The sequence below is a fragment of the Oryctolagus cuniculus genome, chromosome 6 (assembly GCF_964237555.1).
Source record: "Oryctolagus cuniculus chromosome 6, mOryCun1.1, whole genome shotgun sequence".
NCBI lineage: Eukaryota > Metazoa > Chordata > Mammalia > Lagomorpha > Leporidae > Oryctolagus > Oryctolagus cuniculus.
In genome coordinates, this window is record NC_091437.1 from 125,241,956 (window position 1) to 125,259,119 (window position 17,164).

At 40.4% G+C, this 17,164-nt stretch overlaps 1 protein-coding gene across 11 annotated transcripts in view; it reads left to right on the forward strand.

Annotated features, from left to right (window-relative positions):
* The window catches only part of VPS13B (vacuolar protein sorting 13 homolog B), a 778,478-nt gene that overhangs the window by 670,916 nt on the left and 90,398 nt on the right, over positions 1-17,164 (forward strand). For all 11 annotated transcript variants that reach the window (XM_051844655.2, XM_070075348.1, XM_051844658.2 and 8 more), the window contains 2 exons: positions 7,847-8,028; positions 9,448-9,797. In XM_051844655.2, the coding sequence (XP_051700615.2) occupies positions 7,847-8,028; positions 9,448-9,797 (532 nt within the window). The remainder of the gene's footprint in view (positions 1-7,846; positions 8,029-9,447; positions 9,798-17,164) is intronic.

The following is a 17,164-nucleotide window of genomic DNA, read 5'->3' on the forward strand; positions in this document are numbered from 1 at the left end:
TTTTCATGAGAGGTCTTTTGCCATTTCCTTTGAGCTTGTTATTGAAGTCTTTTCACCGTGTAGCCTTTCTCAGATACACATTCCCTCAAAGTACTCAATGTGCCTCACATGTCCAAGTTCCAGGCTGATGGTACTAACTAGGTCTCTGTGTCATATTTGTTTTTTTTAGAAATACTAGGAAGTTTCTTTCTTTCTCTCTCTCTTCAGTTAAGTTTGAAGGAATCCTGTTCCTGAAGGTCTGTGTAAGGTTATTTTAAGATTTTATTTATTTATTTGAGAGGTAAAGTTACAGAGAGAGAGAGTCTTTGATCCATTGGTTCACTCCCCAGATGGCCGTGATGGCCAGAGCTGGGCCAATCTAAAGCCAAGAGCCCCTTCTGGGTCAGCCACAAGGGTGCAGCAGCCCATGCACTTGGGCCATCCTCCACTTCTTTCCCAGGCCATAGCAGAGAGCTGGATCTGAAGAGGAGCAGCCAGGACACAAACCAGCACCCATATGGGATGCCGGCACCATAGACAGAAGTCTAGCCTACTATGGCACAGTGCTGGTCCCAAGGCTATTTTTAAAACTACAGATTGCAACTCATTAGTGGGTCATAAAATAATGTATCAGGTTGTAACTGCAATATTAGTAAAGTAGAAAATATCAGTCTGATAATGACAAATATTATATGATGCCACTTAGATATAATACCAAGAAGTAGTCAGATTCATAAAGAGAAAAAAGGTAATGCAGTTGCCAGGAGGAGAGGAGAATGGAGAGTTATTCTTCAACAGGTATGGAAGTTCAGTTTGGGAAAATAAAATAGTTCTGGAGGTGGGTGGTGTTGCTCTTAATGCCAGTGCAACTGTCCTATCACAATAAAAGCTTAATATATGTCATATTTTCAGAACACCTTTACCCCTCTGATCTATATGTGTTACAGGGTTACAATAAAAGTCTGTTATTTGGGATTAGGGGTAAAACATTTGAAAAATGATAGCCCTTGGGAGTGGAGAAACATGGTGTGGCCGGCACACACATCATCCCAGGGTCCTCTCCGTCCTTCAGTTCTGGGCTGTGATGGGCAGAGCAGTGTTAGTGCTGTAGACAGGAGAGAGTTGTTGTGAGCCAACACTGAGGGACAGTGCCACACTCAGATGAATGTGACAGTGCATATTGTGGAATCCCTGAGCATTAAATACTCAGTAATCAGTGTGGTGCCTTTTTTGCCAGCAAGAAAAAGGATAGGTTATTTTCTGTTACTGACTGCTGGACATTGCGTGCTAAGTAGTTTGCATTCAGTATCTTATTTAATGCTTGAAAAATAGGTCTGACTCATGAAAACCTGCAAAAGTATAAACTCATCGGTAAGCACACAAATGAGAAAGGAAATCAAACCTTATCATGGCAATCACCAAACCACAAAGATTAACTATAAGAGAGGAAGAAAGTATCAGGGTATACAAAATAGTTAGAAAACAGTGTGGCCGGCGCTGCAGCTCACTAGGCTAATCCTTCGCCTTGCGGCGCCGGCACACCAGGTTCTAGTCCCGGTCGGGGCGCCGGATTCTGTCCCGGTTGCCCCTCTTCCAGGCCAGCTCTCTGCTATGGCCAGGGAGTGCAGTGGAGGATGGCCGAAGTACTTGGGCCCTGCACCCCATGGGAGACCAGGAGAAGTACCTGGTTCCTGCCATCGGATCAGCGCGGTGCGCCAGCCGCAGCACGCTGGCCACGGCGGCCATTGGAGGGTGAACCAACGGCAAAGGAAGACCTTTCTCTCTCTCTCTCTCACTGTCCACTCTGCCTGTGAAAAATAAAAAATAAAGAATCATTTATTGAAAAAAAAGAAAACAGTGAACAGAACAACAGAAGTAGGTTGTTACCTATTAATGAACACCTTGAATGTAAATAGGTTAAATTCCCAAGTTAAAGGATATAGACTAACTAAATGGATGGGAACCAAGACTCAGCTGTATGCTGCCTACAAGAAACTCCCTTGAGACACACATTGAATAGTGATAAAAGAATCAATTCAGAAAGGATATAACCATTGTAAGCATGTATATACACCACTGGACTACCCAGATGTGTAAATCAAATAATCTTATATCTAAAGAAAGGTAGAGACTCCACAACAATAAAAGTTGGGGACGTCAGCACCCCACTTGTCAATGGACAGGTCATCCAGACAGAAAAAACAAAGAAACACTGCAGTTAAATTGTGCTACAGACCAAATGGACTTACCATCTGAAACGCTTCTTCCCACAGCTGCAGAATATGCATTCTTACCGTATATGGAACATTCTCCAAAATAGACCCTACATTAGGCCACAAAACAAGTGTCAACAGATTTTTAAAAATAAAAATCATATTTTCTCAGACCATAGTGAAATAAAAATAGTACTTAACCAGAAGAACTGTGAAAATTAGACAAGTGCATGGAAATTGAACCACATGCTTCTGCCAAGTCAGTGGATCCCTTTCACCACTCTTACAACAATGCCTGGGAGTGCTACTCAGGGCAGTCAAGTGAGAAAGAAATAAGGGCATCCAGTTTGGAAAGGAGGAAGTCAAATTATCCCTGATGCAGTTGACTTGATCCTATATATGGAAACACTAAAACCTCCACCAATCCACCAAAACAGACAAACAAAAAACCCTGTTAGAGCTGATAAATGATTTCAGTAAAAATGCAGGATACAAGATCAGCTTGCAAAAATCAGTAGCATTTCAATACCCTAATAACAAATCAGATGGAAAAGAAATCAAGAAAGCAGTCCCATTTACAATAGCAGCTGTAAAAACTGGAGAATACCTCAGAATAAATTTAAACAAAGAGGGAGAAAAGAATGAAGAGATGGCTAAAAAGTAGGAAGTCATCCAATGGTCATGGATTTGAAGAACTAATTTTTTAAATGTCCTTTCTACTCAAAATTAATCTAAAATTCAGTGCAAGCCCTGTCACAATACCAATGACATTTTTGAGAAAAATAAAATGGGAGAAAATATTTGCAAGCTGTCAGCTGATGAGATGAAAGAACTCAACCCAACAAATACCCCCCACACACACACACACATCCAATTTAAAGAGTGGGAGAATTATCTGAGTACACAGGTCTCAAAAGAAGATACACAAATGGTCAACAAGTGTATGAAATACCATCACACCACAGTTAGAATAGCTATTAACAAAAAATACAACAGATGTTGGCGAGGATATGGAGAAAGGGCAACTCTCAAAACCTGTGGATGGGAAAGTAAATCAGTGCCTCCCTCTTGGAACAGTTTTCTCAGAGCATCTAGAACTAGAACTACCACGTGACCCAACAGTCCCCCCGGGGGTAGGTATATATCCAAAGGAAAGGAAGCCAGGATGTCAGGGAGATGCCCATACTGACTGTGTCTAGTGTAGCACTGTTCACAACAGCCAGGGGATGGAGTCAGCCTAGGTGCTCCTTTGGTAGATGAATGGAAAAGAGCATGTGGTTACCCATACACAGTGGCATCGTACTCAGCCATAAAAAACAGTGCAGTCCTGTCATTTGCAGCAACACGGATGATCCTGGAGGACATTGTGTTAAGTGAAACAAGTCAGCACAGAAAGAAAACTGCAGATTCCCACTTACGTGTGAAAGCTTAGAAAGTTGATCTCATAGAAGTAGAGAGTAGAATAGTGATTACCAGCGGCTGGAAAGGAGAGGAAGGAACAGAGGGAAGAGCATGGTTGACGGGCACAAGGGTGCAGTTGGGTGGGAGGAGTAACTTGGGATGATCCACAGCACAGTGAGGTCACTGAGAGCGGTTGATTGTGTCTCAAAGGAGCTGACAGGATTCTGAATGTTTCTAACACAAGTGACAGATGTTTGAGGTGATGGATATGCTAATTAACCTGGTCATTATATGTTGTATTCCTGCATTGAAATATCACACTGTACCCGAGAAGTGTGCACTGTTATATGTGTCAATTATGAATAAACATAAGTTAAATTCTCTTTAGAGAAAAGTAGATCTGATTCATATATTCATTTTACAAATGATAATATGGAGATTTAGCAGATGAAGTTAACTTTCTCAATATTATAATATAAAGAATAACTGTGCTTATTTTAATAAAGGTTCTCTCACCGTAGTCATTTTCTGCTTAATCTGTTACATAGTAAAACTTATTTCCACATAGAAATCTAGAGAGAAACTCAGGACTTTGTCATCAGGTCAGATCATTGTTTCCTACCTGTGTGCTCTAGGTGTTCCCTGGAGAGTAACACTCAGGGATGGGTTTTTAGGGATTATGCCTGAGTCCCCACAGTGCCATTAAGATGGGCTCAAACTGCATGCACACATACTGGACACTCCTTATTGAAAGGATTACTCCCCTTAGGGACAGCCTTGTGTCGTAAGAGGTTAAGCCGCTGCCTGCAGTGCATGTGGGAAAGCAGCTGAAGATGGCCAAAGTTCTCAAACCTCTACACCCATGTGGGAGACCAGGATGAAGCTCCTGGTTTCAGCTTGGCCCAGTCCCAGCCATTATGGCCGTGTGGGGAGTGAACCAGCAGATGGAAGATATCTCTTTCTTCTCTTTGTCTCTGTCTCTCTCTGTCTCTATCTCTTTCTCTCTCTCTCCCCCTCTCTCTTTTCCCCCTCTTCCTCTCCCTCTCCCTCTGTAACTCTGCCTTTTAAATAAATACAATAAATTGTTTTTAAAAGAAGACAGAAGTGCCGCCCTCCTGTAGGTCCTGGAGGACTGCTGGGAAGTAAACTCTGTGCTAAAATGCAGGTGTTGACATGTAAAACTCCTGCCAGGTTCTCCACTATTTAGACTATTTCACTGTTGTGAAAATTTGAGTTTACATCTGAACTTGCAGATATTTGAACAGACTACTGAATCTTGAGTTCTGTTTATTACTTTTTGAGAGTTCTTGCATCTAGAATCCATTATCCAAGCATGTTAAAAGTGAACAGAACCAGAGAATTCTAAGAACACTGTTTGGAAAATATTTTGAGAAAAGGAGAAGTTTTGAAATACAAATATTGTACTTAATTCTCTATTTCTGCCTCTAATGAATCTCATAAAGTATATTTTTACTCTTCTACCTGAATCAAATAAAAGTCTTATTATCATACCTAAAGAAATTATACAGATGTAGCTACTATAAGTCTGTAACAGAGCTTTTGCTCCTAAACATTTACTTCTTTTACAACTAGATCTTTTTAATCCTTATGTATAAAATAAACATATAGATGGTACTTTAATTATACATAGTATGAAATTAAGAATATAAAAAACCTATACATGTACTAATTCAAAATGAAAATATATTCATATTATATATACAGTATCAATTTTGTGTTTAAAAAATGTTTAGTTTTGATATTACTCCTATTTTCAAACATAAGTTTTTGAATATAGAGTAACCTGGTAGCCATTTTGTCAAGATTTTTAAGGTTGAAGGAGTATTGCTAACCATGTAAGTTTGATTTTATGACTCAGGAGTTATTATGTATATATATCTAAAAATAGCCCTTAGTAACCATTGATCTGTGCATTTAATTTAGGAAAAATGGATAGTCAACTTGTTATATATAAAGATTGTGGTACAACCAGTTAAGCTACTAGCTGCGACTTCAGCATCCCATATGAGCACCAATTCAGGTCCCGGCTGCTACACTTCCAGTCCAGCTCCCTGATAATATGCTAGGAAGGTAGAAGAAGGCCCAAGTGTTTGGGCCCCTACCATCTTTGTGGGTGACCCTTAGGGAACTCCAGGCTCCTGGCTTCCGCTTAGCCCAGCCCCAGCTGTTGCTTTTGGGAAGCAAACCAACAGATGGAAGGTCTGTCTCTTTCTCTCTCTCTCTCAAAAAATAAATAAACAAAATTTTAAAAAAGATTGTGGCAAATACTCATGGTATTTTAGCAACCTTTTCCAGTATGTTGTAATGTCTTATTCTCTCAAGAGATAGAAAAATAAATCTTGGAAAATTTCTGTGTCAAAAATTATAGTTGGCAAGAAAAATGCTTCAGATAAAATGTACTCGCTCTTTTAAAACTGATCTCAGTAGAACACTCGCCTGGATTTTTTAATAATATTTTGACTAACATTATACCCTATTTCTAACCACTTCTTTAGTATAAAGGAAAGAGTTCAAATGTGTAAAACACGTGTATAACTAATATATTTTTGCTCTCTAAATAAACAGAAGCTTTCATTTTACCTTGCCAATGAAACATTTTATTTGTAACTCTGTAGATAAATTCCTCGAAAGTTATTTGGATTCGTGTGCCCATTTATAGATGTTTTAAGAATATCCTTAGCTGTATTTTTGTACATGGCCTTTCCGTCAATAACATACGGCCCCAGAGTTTGTTTTCTTTGTGTGCAGTGGAGATTTGCTAGCACTGCAGTAAATTCCACCACGTAACTGAAAACTCTCTGAGGTTAAAGAACTCAGCAAACACGTTGGAATGCCCCTAGCTTTCATTTCGCCAGCCCTCTTCACAACCTCTTTAAAAACTTTGCCGAAGATTCACACCTCTGAGTGGATCCCACAGGATCCACTTCATGCCATTCTGAGTTCTTCCAAAGTCTCCACTCTGGCAGCACTTTGGACTTCCCTATTCCTGGGTGGTGGCTCTGTTTTGTCATGTTTATAGATGTCTGCATAGTGAGCATCACCAGTGAGACCATGAGTTCTTTGAAAAACCAAGGATTGATTTCTTTCGTTTTTCCTGTCATGGTTCTCCCTAGGATACTGGAAATCACAGTGTTTGTTGTCCCGGTTCCTCTTGGGTTTGGAAGCTAGGCTACCATAGCTACAGAGCAAATGTCAGATTGGAAAGAGGGTGGAAGACAGACAGTGGGGAAAGGCAGCGTGTATCCAGCAGCCACTGTGCATGTTATCCTTTGTATGGTTGCCTTAACTATTCATTTTAATCAGATTTTATTTGTATAAAATTCTGTTAAGAAGATGGGCCAGTGAAGAGGGGACCTCATGCAGTGTAATTGTCCATAGGCCTTGCATTCTTGTGGGCATGGTCGTAACTTCGATGGCACCTACCATGGTATTCAGGGAGTGTTCAGAAGAGCATTGGCTCACTCATGGGAATTTACTGGAGAAATGAAATAAAGGTGAATGCTGATAATGAATCTGGAAGTATTGGGGTTTCTGAGCAGTAGAGTCATACCTGAATTGTTTTGTTCTCCAACTAATATGAGAACAACTTGTCCAGAAGTTAAGGGAGATATGGATAGAAGAAAATTGGATTGGAAGTAGGTCAGCTAACCTGGGAGTTAAGGAAACATTTGAAAGTTTTCTGCCAGGGGCCAGCACTGTGGCATAGCCGGTAAAGTTGCCATCTGCAATGCCAGCATCCCATATGGGCACTGGTTCGAGTCCCTGCTGCTCCACTTCCAATCCAGCTCTCTGCTATGGCCTGGGAAAGCAGTGGAAGATGGCCCAAGCCCTTGAGCCCCTGCATCCACGTGGAAGACTTGGAAGAAGCTCCTGGCTCCTAGCTTCAGATCAGCGCAGCTCCGGCCATTGCAGCCATCTGGGGAGTGAACCAGCGGATGGAAGACCTCTCTCTCTCTCTCTCTCTCGCCTCTGCCTCTGCCTCTCTGTAACTCTGCCTTTCAAATAAATAAATAAATCTTAAAAAAAAATGTTTTCTGCCAACAATTCATGGAAAATAATCAACAAGAACTTAATTGTTAAAAACAACTAATTTTGGAATTAATTTCAATTTGATAATATATTGATTATAGGATTTGTGGTGCTAGCTTTAAAAACCCTAATAGAAAGACATTTTACTTATGTGATATTGGTAATGTAGGCAATTGAACTTATTTTATTACTTTTTCCTATAGCTCTGCAAGTGAATCTGGTTCTCAAAGCACTTGTGATCAACTTGTAACTCCAACAGCACTGGCTGCCTGTACCAGAGTCGATTCCTGTTTTACTCCATGGTTTGTCCCGTCTCTTTGCATTTCCTTACAGTTTGCTTACCTGGAATTCCATCTTTGTCATCACCTTGATCAGCTGGGCACAGGTACTTTTTACTTTAGCTTCAGAATGGCATCCACTTAATACATACTCTTTTCTTTTGAATACTTCTAAGACACAGTTCATCAACTTTTAGCCAGATAATTTATTCTCAGGAAGTATAAAGTGAGCACTGGCAAAGGTATTCTGAAGCTGCTCTGGTACAACATAGAGACCCCTTACTTTCCAGCCAGGTTAAGGATGTGTTATGTGAGTTACCAGCGGTACTGAGTGGACACGTTTTTACATGCTTCCTAGTGATAGTCTTCAAGGAAGTTACAGAAATGCAGGTGTTACTATTCCAGTTATGATCTTAAGAAAATACATCGGGTTTTCTCTATCTTGAGACACTCCTTTAGTGGCAACTAGATTTCAAAAGTAGATGGTGTTGCCTGATTTCAAAAGTATGAATGCCTTCTATAAAAGATGGGCAAGGGCTTGGGCCACCATGGCGTAGTGAGTATAGCCGCTGCCTGCAGTGCCAGCATCCCATGTGGGCGCTGGTTCGAATCATGGCTGCTCCACTTCCAATCCAGCTCTCTGCTATGGCCTAGGAAAGCAGGTGAAGATGGCCCAAGTCCTTGGGCCCCTGCACCCACATGGGAGACCTGGAAGAAGCTCCTGGCTCTGGATCCGCGCAGTTTCTACCATTGCGGCTATCTGGGGAGTGAACCACAGATGGAAGACTTCTCTGTCTCTACCTCTGCCTCTCTGTAACTCTGTCTTTCAAATTACTAAATCAATCTTTAAAAAATAGACACTTGGGCACATTCTCAAATCAAAGTATTCAATTTTTTTCCAAGTCTAGAAGGAATACAATTAAATTTCTCCACACACTGAAAATGAGCTTTTATAAATTTGCTAGTGTTACTTGAATAATTATTTCTAAAGCATTATATTCTGTGCCAAACCTTTTCTAGAAAGGTTTTCTTAGAAAAATTTTGGTTCAGGTATTAGGTTTTCAACCTACATGTAATGGAAAAAGGGGGAAAATCAGATTAAAACCAAACACAGCTGCTGTTAAGCATCTTGCCTTTTCAGCAAAAATGGAGTTTAACTTGCTTTTCCTAACTCTCTTTGAGTCAAGTTTTTGTTTTTAAGATTTGGTTGGTAGATACAGAGCACTCCTATAAAACTCCTCTTGATGGTTACCTCTTCGTTTTATTTGTTGTGTTCTGTGATAAAATATTTGTCTTTGAAGGAGAGTAATGTTATATATCTAAGAGGCCTGATTGAACAAAACAACTTTATTTTCAAGTATCAAATAGTAATTGCAAGATTGTGATATCTTAAAAAGTGTTTGAATTTATTAAATTTCAAATATTAAATCCAGTAACCAAAAAGTAAATAATTTAAATGTCCATTCATTATTTCCTAAGTATTGGCTCCTCTTAATTGCTCTTTTTCTCATTTGTTTTCTCAACAGCCCCACCACAGTACCTACAACCATTCATTTCTGATAAAAACGTGCCGTCTGAATTAGAATACATGATTGTGTCCTTCAGAGAGCCACACGTGTATCTTAGACAATGGAGCAATGATTCCATGAGTCAGGAAATCCGGTTCTCGGCTCAGGCTGACTGTAGGCTGCTGGAGTGCAGAAATGTTACGATGCAAAGCGTGGTGAAGCCCTTTGGCCTCTCTGCACAGATCGCAGTCTCCAGCCATGTGACAGCAAAGCTGCTGGACTGCACCGTGATGATGGACTCTGTATTTGTAAACTTTGGACAGCATGTAGTTCATTCTCTAAACACTGCGATACAAGCTTGGCAACAGGTATGCACATTCCAGAGCACTTTACAATTTGGCCACATATGATCTTGTCTTAGGTAATTCATAGTATTGCTTTTAATAGTAAGTTAGATACACAATGCAGAAGAGAATGCAGAATTTGATAGGCATTGTAATATTGGGGCCCTTCCCTGGTCTGGCAAAGTGATGCAAGTTATTTTTTAAAACCTTTGGAGGGTATGGGTTCTCTACACATGCATCAGAGATTATGCCCACATTTTTGTGACTAATGTACCACATCTGTATGGAAAGTAACAAATTCCCAGAACTTTTTTTCCAAGTATTGTGGCTTTTGTTTGCCAGGGTTTCAGCTTAGCTGTGTATCAGAATGTCTTGAGTGTGCACTGCAGAAATGATGAGCCTATGTGAGCCTTTTCTGATAACAGGCCTTCCAGATTTTCAGACCAAAAACAGTCAGGTGAAATATGTGAGTACAATATAGTCTTAATTTTTCTTGTACTCTCTTTATTTTTAATTCATTAAAAACACTAGATAATGGGTTTTTTGGATCAGTTAAAGACTCTTGAATATTTTCATAATGTGTTTCTTTATCGCATCAGAAATTAGCCTTACCTAAGAAGAAGTGAAGTATAAGCCTAAGCAAAATGGCATATTTAGGAGAGGAAATTTGTCTGTGTCTACGAGCATGAAAATAATTGTATAGAATGTTAGGATGATATGTTTAGAAATTTAAGAGCAAATCACTGCTGCTTTCATTACCGATTCTTAGTGTTATAATGTATTTCTTTTAGATTTGTGTAGTTATTTAAGCTGAGACATTTCCTCACATTCCCTGTATGTTATGTGCGTGTGTGTGGCGCTGGCTTCCCCGGGAGAAATGGGCCCTCATCATCCACCCTTAACCTCTTCTGGGGGTGGAGCAGTGGCTTTAGTTCTCTAGCTTCAGAATTTTGATGGAACTAAATAAAAACAATTTTGAAAGATTTTTATGGAAACGACTTTAGAATTGTTATGGAAATAGATTTTTTATAGAATAAATAGTTCTTAAAAAGAATTTTTAGTTCACTAACTTGAGATTTTTTATGGGAATAAAATTTAATGTTTTCTTTATATGTACGAAGACCTATACAAAAACTAAGGAATTAATTACCTAACATGGCCCTACAATAGAAAAGGGAACGAAGATAACACATCTGTTTTATATTTTAAAAATCTTTTTTAAGGGCATTCCATGGTTTTCTTGTTGCAAAGGACATGCGTAAAATAAGAGCTAGTGTGATCTAAATCTTTGCAGCTGGTTCAAATAGCAATGTGAAAAAAAGCTCCATGGGTCCAATTTCTGTTTTTTTGTCATATTTTGAACAATGCATTTAATACAAAACAAACGCAGAAAATATAAAAGAGTCATTGATAGAACATTTAAACCCAGGATGTTTTTGTCTTGGTATCAGAACCATTATAAGAGGACTCATGTGTAACAACTACTGCAAAATGGCCTTCAGAAATATCAGTTTCCTCCCAGGGTAAAAATATTCTCTTAGACACAGCTATACATATACATAAAATATGGTGCATAAATATTTAAATGTTTTAAACCACATCAGAGTGCGAATGAATGACTGGCTAACACAGTGCCTTGAAGGAATATTCTGAGTTTTTTTAAAAAATGGAATTGTGTATTTGATTAAGTAGAGCCATATGTCACGTAGCATATTGCTGACAGGTACATTCTATGAATAGTTGTTTCTGATTTATACAGGGATTTGGCAATGTTAACATGAGCCACAAGAGGATACACTTCTGTAATTGTTGCTGTAATTTTCTTGTTTCCTCCCATGTCAAGGGTACTTGCCACCAAGTTTTAATGTGGTAGGCATCTAACCCTGTTGTATTCTAAAGTAAATATCAAGTGTACTACTTTGAAATTTTTGGACATTTGACACTGAAATGAGCTGATAGAGGTTAATTAAGTTCATTGTTTCTGAGCTATTTTGAATGTGGTTTATCCCCTTTAGAGAAAAGTTGAGTTTCCCAAACTTGGATTTTATTGTGGGTACAAATGCTCACACACAATATAATTGTTGCCAGTGAGAAATATGAATTTAATAAGCAGATAAGGAATTTGAATTCACATATTTCTTACTGGATTCATATCAGAGATAAGTCATTTTTACCAAGTGTGGATGGACCAGACAGTTGAAACATGAAACAATTTGGCCTTCCACTGGTCAAGATTAAAAGCCTTCTTCAGTGTCTGAGTTCTCTGGCTGTAGATTTTTTTTTTAAATAAATGGTAACTGTTTTGTGAAACCGTATTAATAAGGACCCAAATGCCGCTTGCACTTTGCTTTATATCTCTAACACATTCTTAGATTTGGACAAATTAGCATGTTAAAACTATTCTATTTTTACATGTGTGTGTCTTATCTAACTCAAAAATAATATCTCTGTTTACTTACAAATGCCTGTGTAGCATGCCATGAACCTTAAACATGAATAAGGCATCTTTTAACCCAAATCCAAATGAGCATTCTGAGCTCAGAGTATACGAGTATGCTGCACATGGGACATGGGTGAGTCCTCTATAATACACCAGAATATGCAACATTCCAAGAAGCGCTTACATTTATTTCAGTTATAATGAACTCCACAGATGAAGGATCTGTACAGAAACAGTTCCCTGAGGACCCTGAGTATTCTTTAGAAAAATGTAAACAACCCCCTTGTGTTCTTTAATTTACATTTTTTCCTAAAACCCTCATCATTTATTAAAGGTCAGTTTTTGGAGATGAGGAAAGTAATACGATTTTTTCTTCTACTCAGGCTCCATCTGGTAACTTAACCTCTGCATTTCCAGCAGATTGATCACAATTCATTAAGAAAACTGAATTTTAATCTCAGGATGTGTAACTAAGTGGGAGATTGGAATCATATCCCTTTCTTCATGTTTGTACATTAAACCATAAGGAGAGAAAAATGTTTACAAGGAGAGCAGTTTCTGTTGATTATATAATGCTAAATGGAAAGATCTCATCAAAACTAATTATACACTATAATTCCAGTTTGATTAAAGGTTTGTAGATAAGTGCATAAGATAGGATTGGATAGGATAGACTGTAATAGTAACAGGACATTCAAAAGAGAAAAATTACTTGAGGAAAATCCACCAAAATATGAATAGCAGTTATCACTGCATATAAAATTAGAAATTTTCTTTAAAAGGTCATACAGTATTTTCCAACTTTTCTATGTGAATATATATTGCAAGTATAGGTTTTTTTTCTTTTTCTTTTTTTTTTTTTTTTTTTTTGACAGGCAGAGTGGACAGTGAGAGAGAGAGACAGAGAGAAAGGTCTTCCTTTGCCGTTGGTTCACCCTCCAATGGCCGCTGCGGCCGGCGCACCACGCTGATCCGATGGCAGGAGCCAGGTACTTCTCCTGGTCTCCCATGGGGTGCAGGGCCCAAGGACTTGGGCCATCCTCCACTGCACTCCCTGGCCACAGCAGAGAGCTGGCCTGGAAGAGGGGCAACCGGGACAGAATCCGGCGCCCCGACCGGGACTAGAACCCTGTGTGCCGGCGCCGCAAGGCGGAGGATTAGCCACGGCGCCGGCCGCGAGTATAGTTTTAAAAATTAAATCTCTCCTTTTTTAATGATTCCTTAGTATTTATTTATTTATTTATTTATTTATTTATTATGTGTCAGGCATTAAGCTGAGCACTGGAGATAAAGTTATAAATAAAACAGCCCTAATGCCTGACCTTAGGCAGCATGGAGTCTGATCCTGGAGACAGTGCTGAATGCAGAGTGCTACGCGTTAACAGATGCTCAGGAGGGGCACCTGGATCGGGGGTCCTAACCGAATGACTATGGAGTGCTGTATGAACATCGGGGTTCCTAACCCAATGACTGAGGTTCTCTTAGAAAGTAACTTTAAGACGTGAATCTTGACAGCTGAGTTTCTGCAGGTTGCTCAGGCAAGAAGTACAGAGCAGAAGGAAAATGCTGGGGCAAGGAGCACTGGCTGAATGGAAGGAGGCCAATGTCCTGGAGGCTGGTAGAGCCAGGGTGTCCTGAACAAATGTCGGCAAGTAGAGAGCAGCTAAGGATGGAGCGGCAGCTGTGGGCTGGGTCCAGGTAGGACAGGGCAGCTTTGAAATCCTGGCTACTGGCTAAAAGCCACGGCAGAGAGTATTTTAGTAGACAAGGGGTGGTACGTGCTGGGAAGGATGCCTTGGTTTCACGTAGCCAGAGGCTGTGTGACTTTAAAGCAAGCTTCAGCTCTGTGAGAATAGAGAGGTTCAGTGATAGAGGCTGAGAAGTCCTCTAGAAGAATGACATCAGGACCTGCTCCCCACTTGCAGCCACAGAACACTGCCCACACTTCGGCAGCAGTGACAGACGATATGGAGTAGATTTTGCCTCTGTTCTCTGATCCGGGTCTGAGTCTGGTCTTGGTCCAGGCTGGGTTTCAGGTGTTTTAATCCGTACACGCCTCAGATCCGTGCCTGCCTAAACACTTGAATCACTATGCTTCTGAGTTGTATTCCCTTTCCTCTCCCTCTCCTCGGTAAAGTGGCAAATGATGGAGTGTGGCACCTTGACACTGTTTGGATCTACAGTCAGGAGATACAGGCCAACTGGAGATGCATCAGTTGTATCTTATTTTCTGTTTAGTTGCAAATTCATTAGCTGCTTATGCTTTTTTACTTATATTCTCAAGTTGGTCATTTATTTAGTTGTTCTTTTAGATTGCCAACAGTGTTTCCAGTTTTTGTAAGCCATCACCTAACCAGAGTGATCAAAGAATAGAAATGAACACTATGAGAAACGGTGACTTGATCAGCCCTCACCTTGATTGTTGATGAGCACCTTAATATGTTATCCCTCTTAGTATCTTTTTTGTTTGTTCTACTTAATACTTTTGGTTGAATACTGTAATCAATACACAATTCTTCTTAAGTGCTGAAACTTAACTGAAAATGATCGCTGTTAAATATAAGAGTGGGAATAAGAGAGGGAAGAGATGTGCAATTCGGGACATGCTCAAGCTGACTTACATCAAATGGTAGAGTTAGAAACATACCAGGGGATTCGAATTCAATCCCATCGAGGTGGCATGTACCAATGCCATCTCACTAGTCCCAGTGATCAATTTCTGTTCACAATTGATCGTAATGATAGGACTAAGAACCAAAGGGATCACATAAACAAGAATAGTGTCTGCAAATACTAGCTGATAGAATAACAAAGGGAGAGAATGATCCAACATGGGAAGTGAGATACACAGCAGACCCATAGAATGGCAAATGTCCTAACAGCACTCTGGCCTCATAATCAGCCCTTAAGGCATGCGGATCCGGCTGAAATGCCCATGAGAGTATTTCAGGCATGGAAAGCCAAGACACTCTGGGGGGAAAAAAAAACCTAAATGAAAGATCTCCACGAGTGAGATCCCAGTGGAAAGAATGGGTCATCAAAGAAGGAGGTACCTTTCTCTGAAGGGAGGAGAGAACTTCCACTTTGACCATGGCCTTGTCTAAAAATGATCAGAGTCAGTGAACTCAGGGGGCTTCCATAGCCTTGGCAGCTCATGACAAGAGCCTAGGGTGATTACTGATGCCATAAACAAGAGTGTCAATTTGTTAAGTCAACAACAGGAGTCACTGTGCACTTACTCCTCATGTAGGATCTTTGTCCTTAGTGTGCTGTACATTGAGATTTAATGCTATAACTAGTACTCAAACAGTATTTTTCACTTTATGTTTGTGTGTGGGAGCAAACTGTTGAAATCTTTACTTAATGTATGCTAAACTGATCTTCTGTATATAAAGAGAATCGAAAATGAATCTTGATGTGAATGGAAGGGGAGAGGGAGTGGATAAGGGGAGGGTTGTGGGTTGGAGGGACGTTATGGGGGGGGGGAAGCCATTGTAATCCATATTCTGTACTTTGGAAATTTATATTCATTAAATAAAAGTTAAAAAAAATACTAAAAAAAAAAAAGAATAGGCTCAGAAATACTGTCACTTTACCAGCAGTTTTGTTTATTTGTTTGTTTTGAGAAACAGAGTATGTTCCCACACACATTGGTTCACTCCTTAAAAGCCCATGCCAGGCAGGAATCAAGAACTCAGCACTGGTCTCTCACTTGGGTGGCAGGGACCTAAGTATTTGAACCATCACCATCTGCGTCCCAGGATCTGTATCAGGAGGGAGCTGGAGTTGGGAGCTGGAGCCAGGTGCCGCAGCCAGGTACTCTGATATGGGATGCAGAGGTCTTAACCAGCATCTTAACAGCAGCCACTGGAGACATGAAGTTCAAAACTGCAGGTGTCATAGCTGACATTATGGTACAGCAGGGTAAGCCACCACCTGCAATGCCAGTCTCCCATATCAGAGCACTAAATTGAGTCCCAGCTATTCCACTTCCAACCCAGCTCCCTACTAAAGCACCTGGGAAAGCAGCAGCAGATGGCCCAAGTGCTTGGGCCCCTGCCACTGACATGGGAGACCCAGGTGGAGTTCCAGGCTCCTAGCTTCTGCCTGGCCCAGCCCCAAACATTGCAGCCATTTGAGGAGTGAACCAGTAGATGAAAGATCTCTGTCTCCTTCTCTCTTTATCATTGTGCCTTTCAGATCAGTAAAATAGATGTTTTAAAAAGAAAAGAATAAGCCGACACCATGGCTCACTAGGCTAATCTTCCACCTGCGGCATTGGCACCCCGGATTCTAGTCCTGGTTGGGGCGCCGGATTCTGTCCCAGTTGCTCCTCTTCCAGGCCAGCTCTCTGCTGTGGCCCGGGAGTGCAGTGGAGGAAGGCCCAAGTCCTTGGGCCCTGCACCCACATGGGAGACAAGGAGGAGGCACCTGGCTTCTGGCTTCAGATCAGCACAGTGCTGGCCGTAGTGGCCATTTGGGGGGTGAACCAATGGAAGGAAGACCTTTCTCTCTGTCTCTGTCTCTCTCCCACTGTCTAACTCTGCCTGTCAAAAAAAAAAAAAAAAAAAGGAATAAGATTCCAACACATGAGTACAATACTAATTTGCTGAGCCATAACTGATTAATGAACAACAATGGGTGACTATTAGCTGAAACAGATACCAAAACCAGTTTTCAACTAATATTTCTCTTGAAAACTGCAGCTTGGCTTACATTGACTCTGGAGTTGATCTATTTTGTGTGTTCAGCCTCTTAGCAATAGAGGAAAAGTTATGGTTTTATTTACATTTTTCCCTGAGCAGATTTACTTTCTCTCTCTCTCTCTCTCTCACACACACACACACACGCACACACACACACACACACACACACACACACGATGTATTACCTAAAGGATCCTTACTTTGTGTAGCAGCTTTGGTAATTGATCTTGATTGTTGAGTTTAGA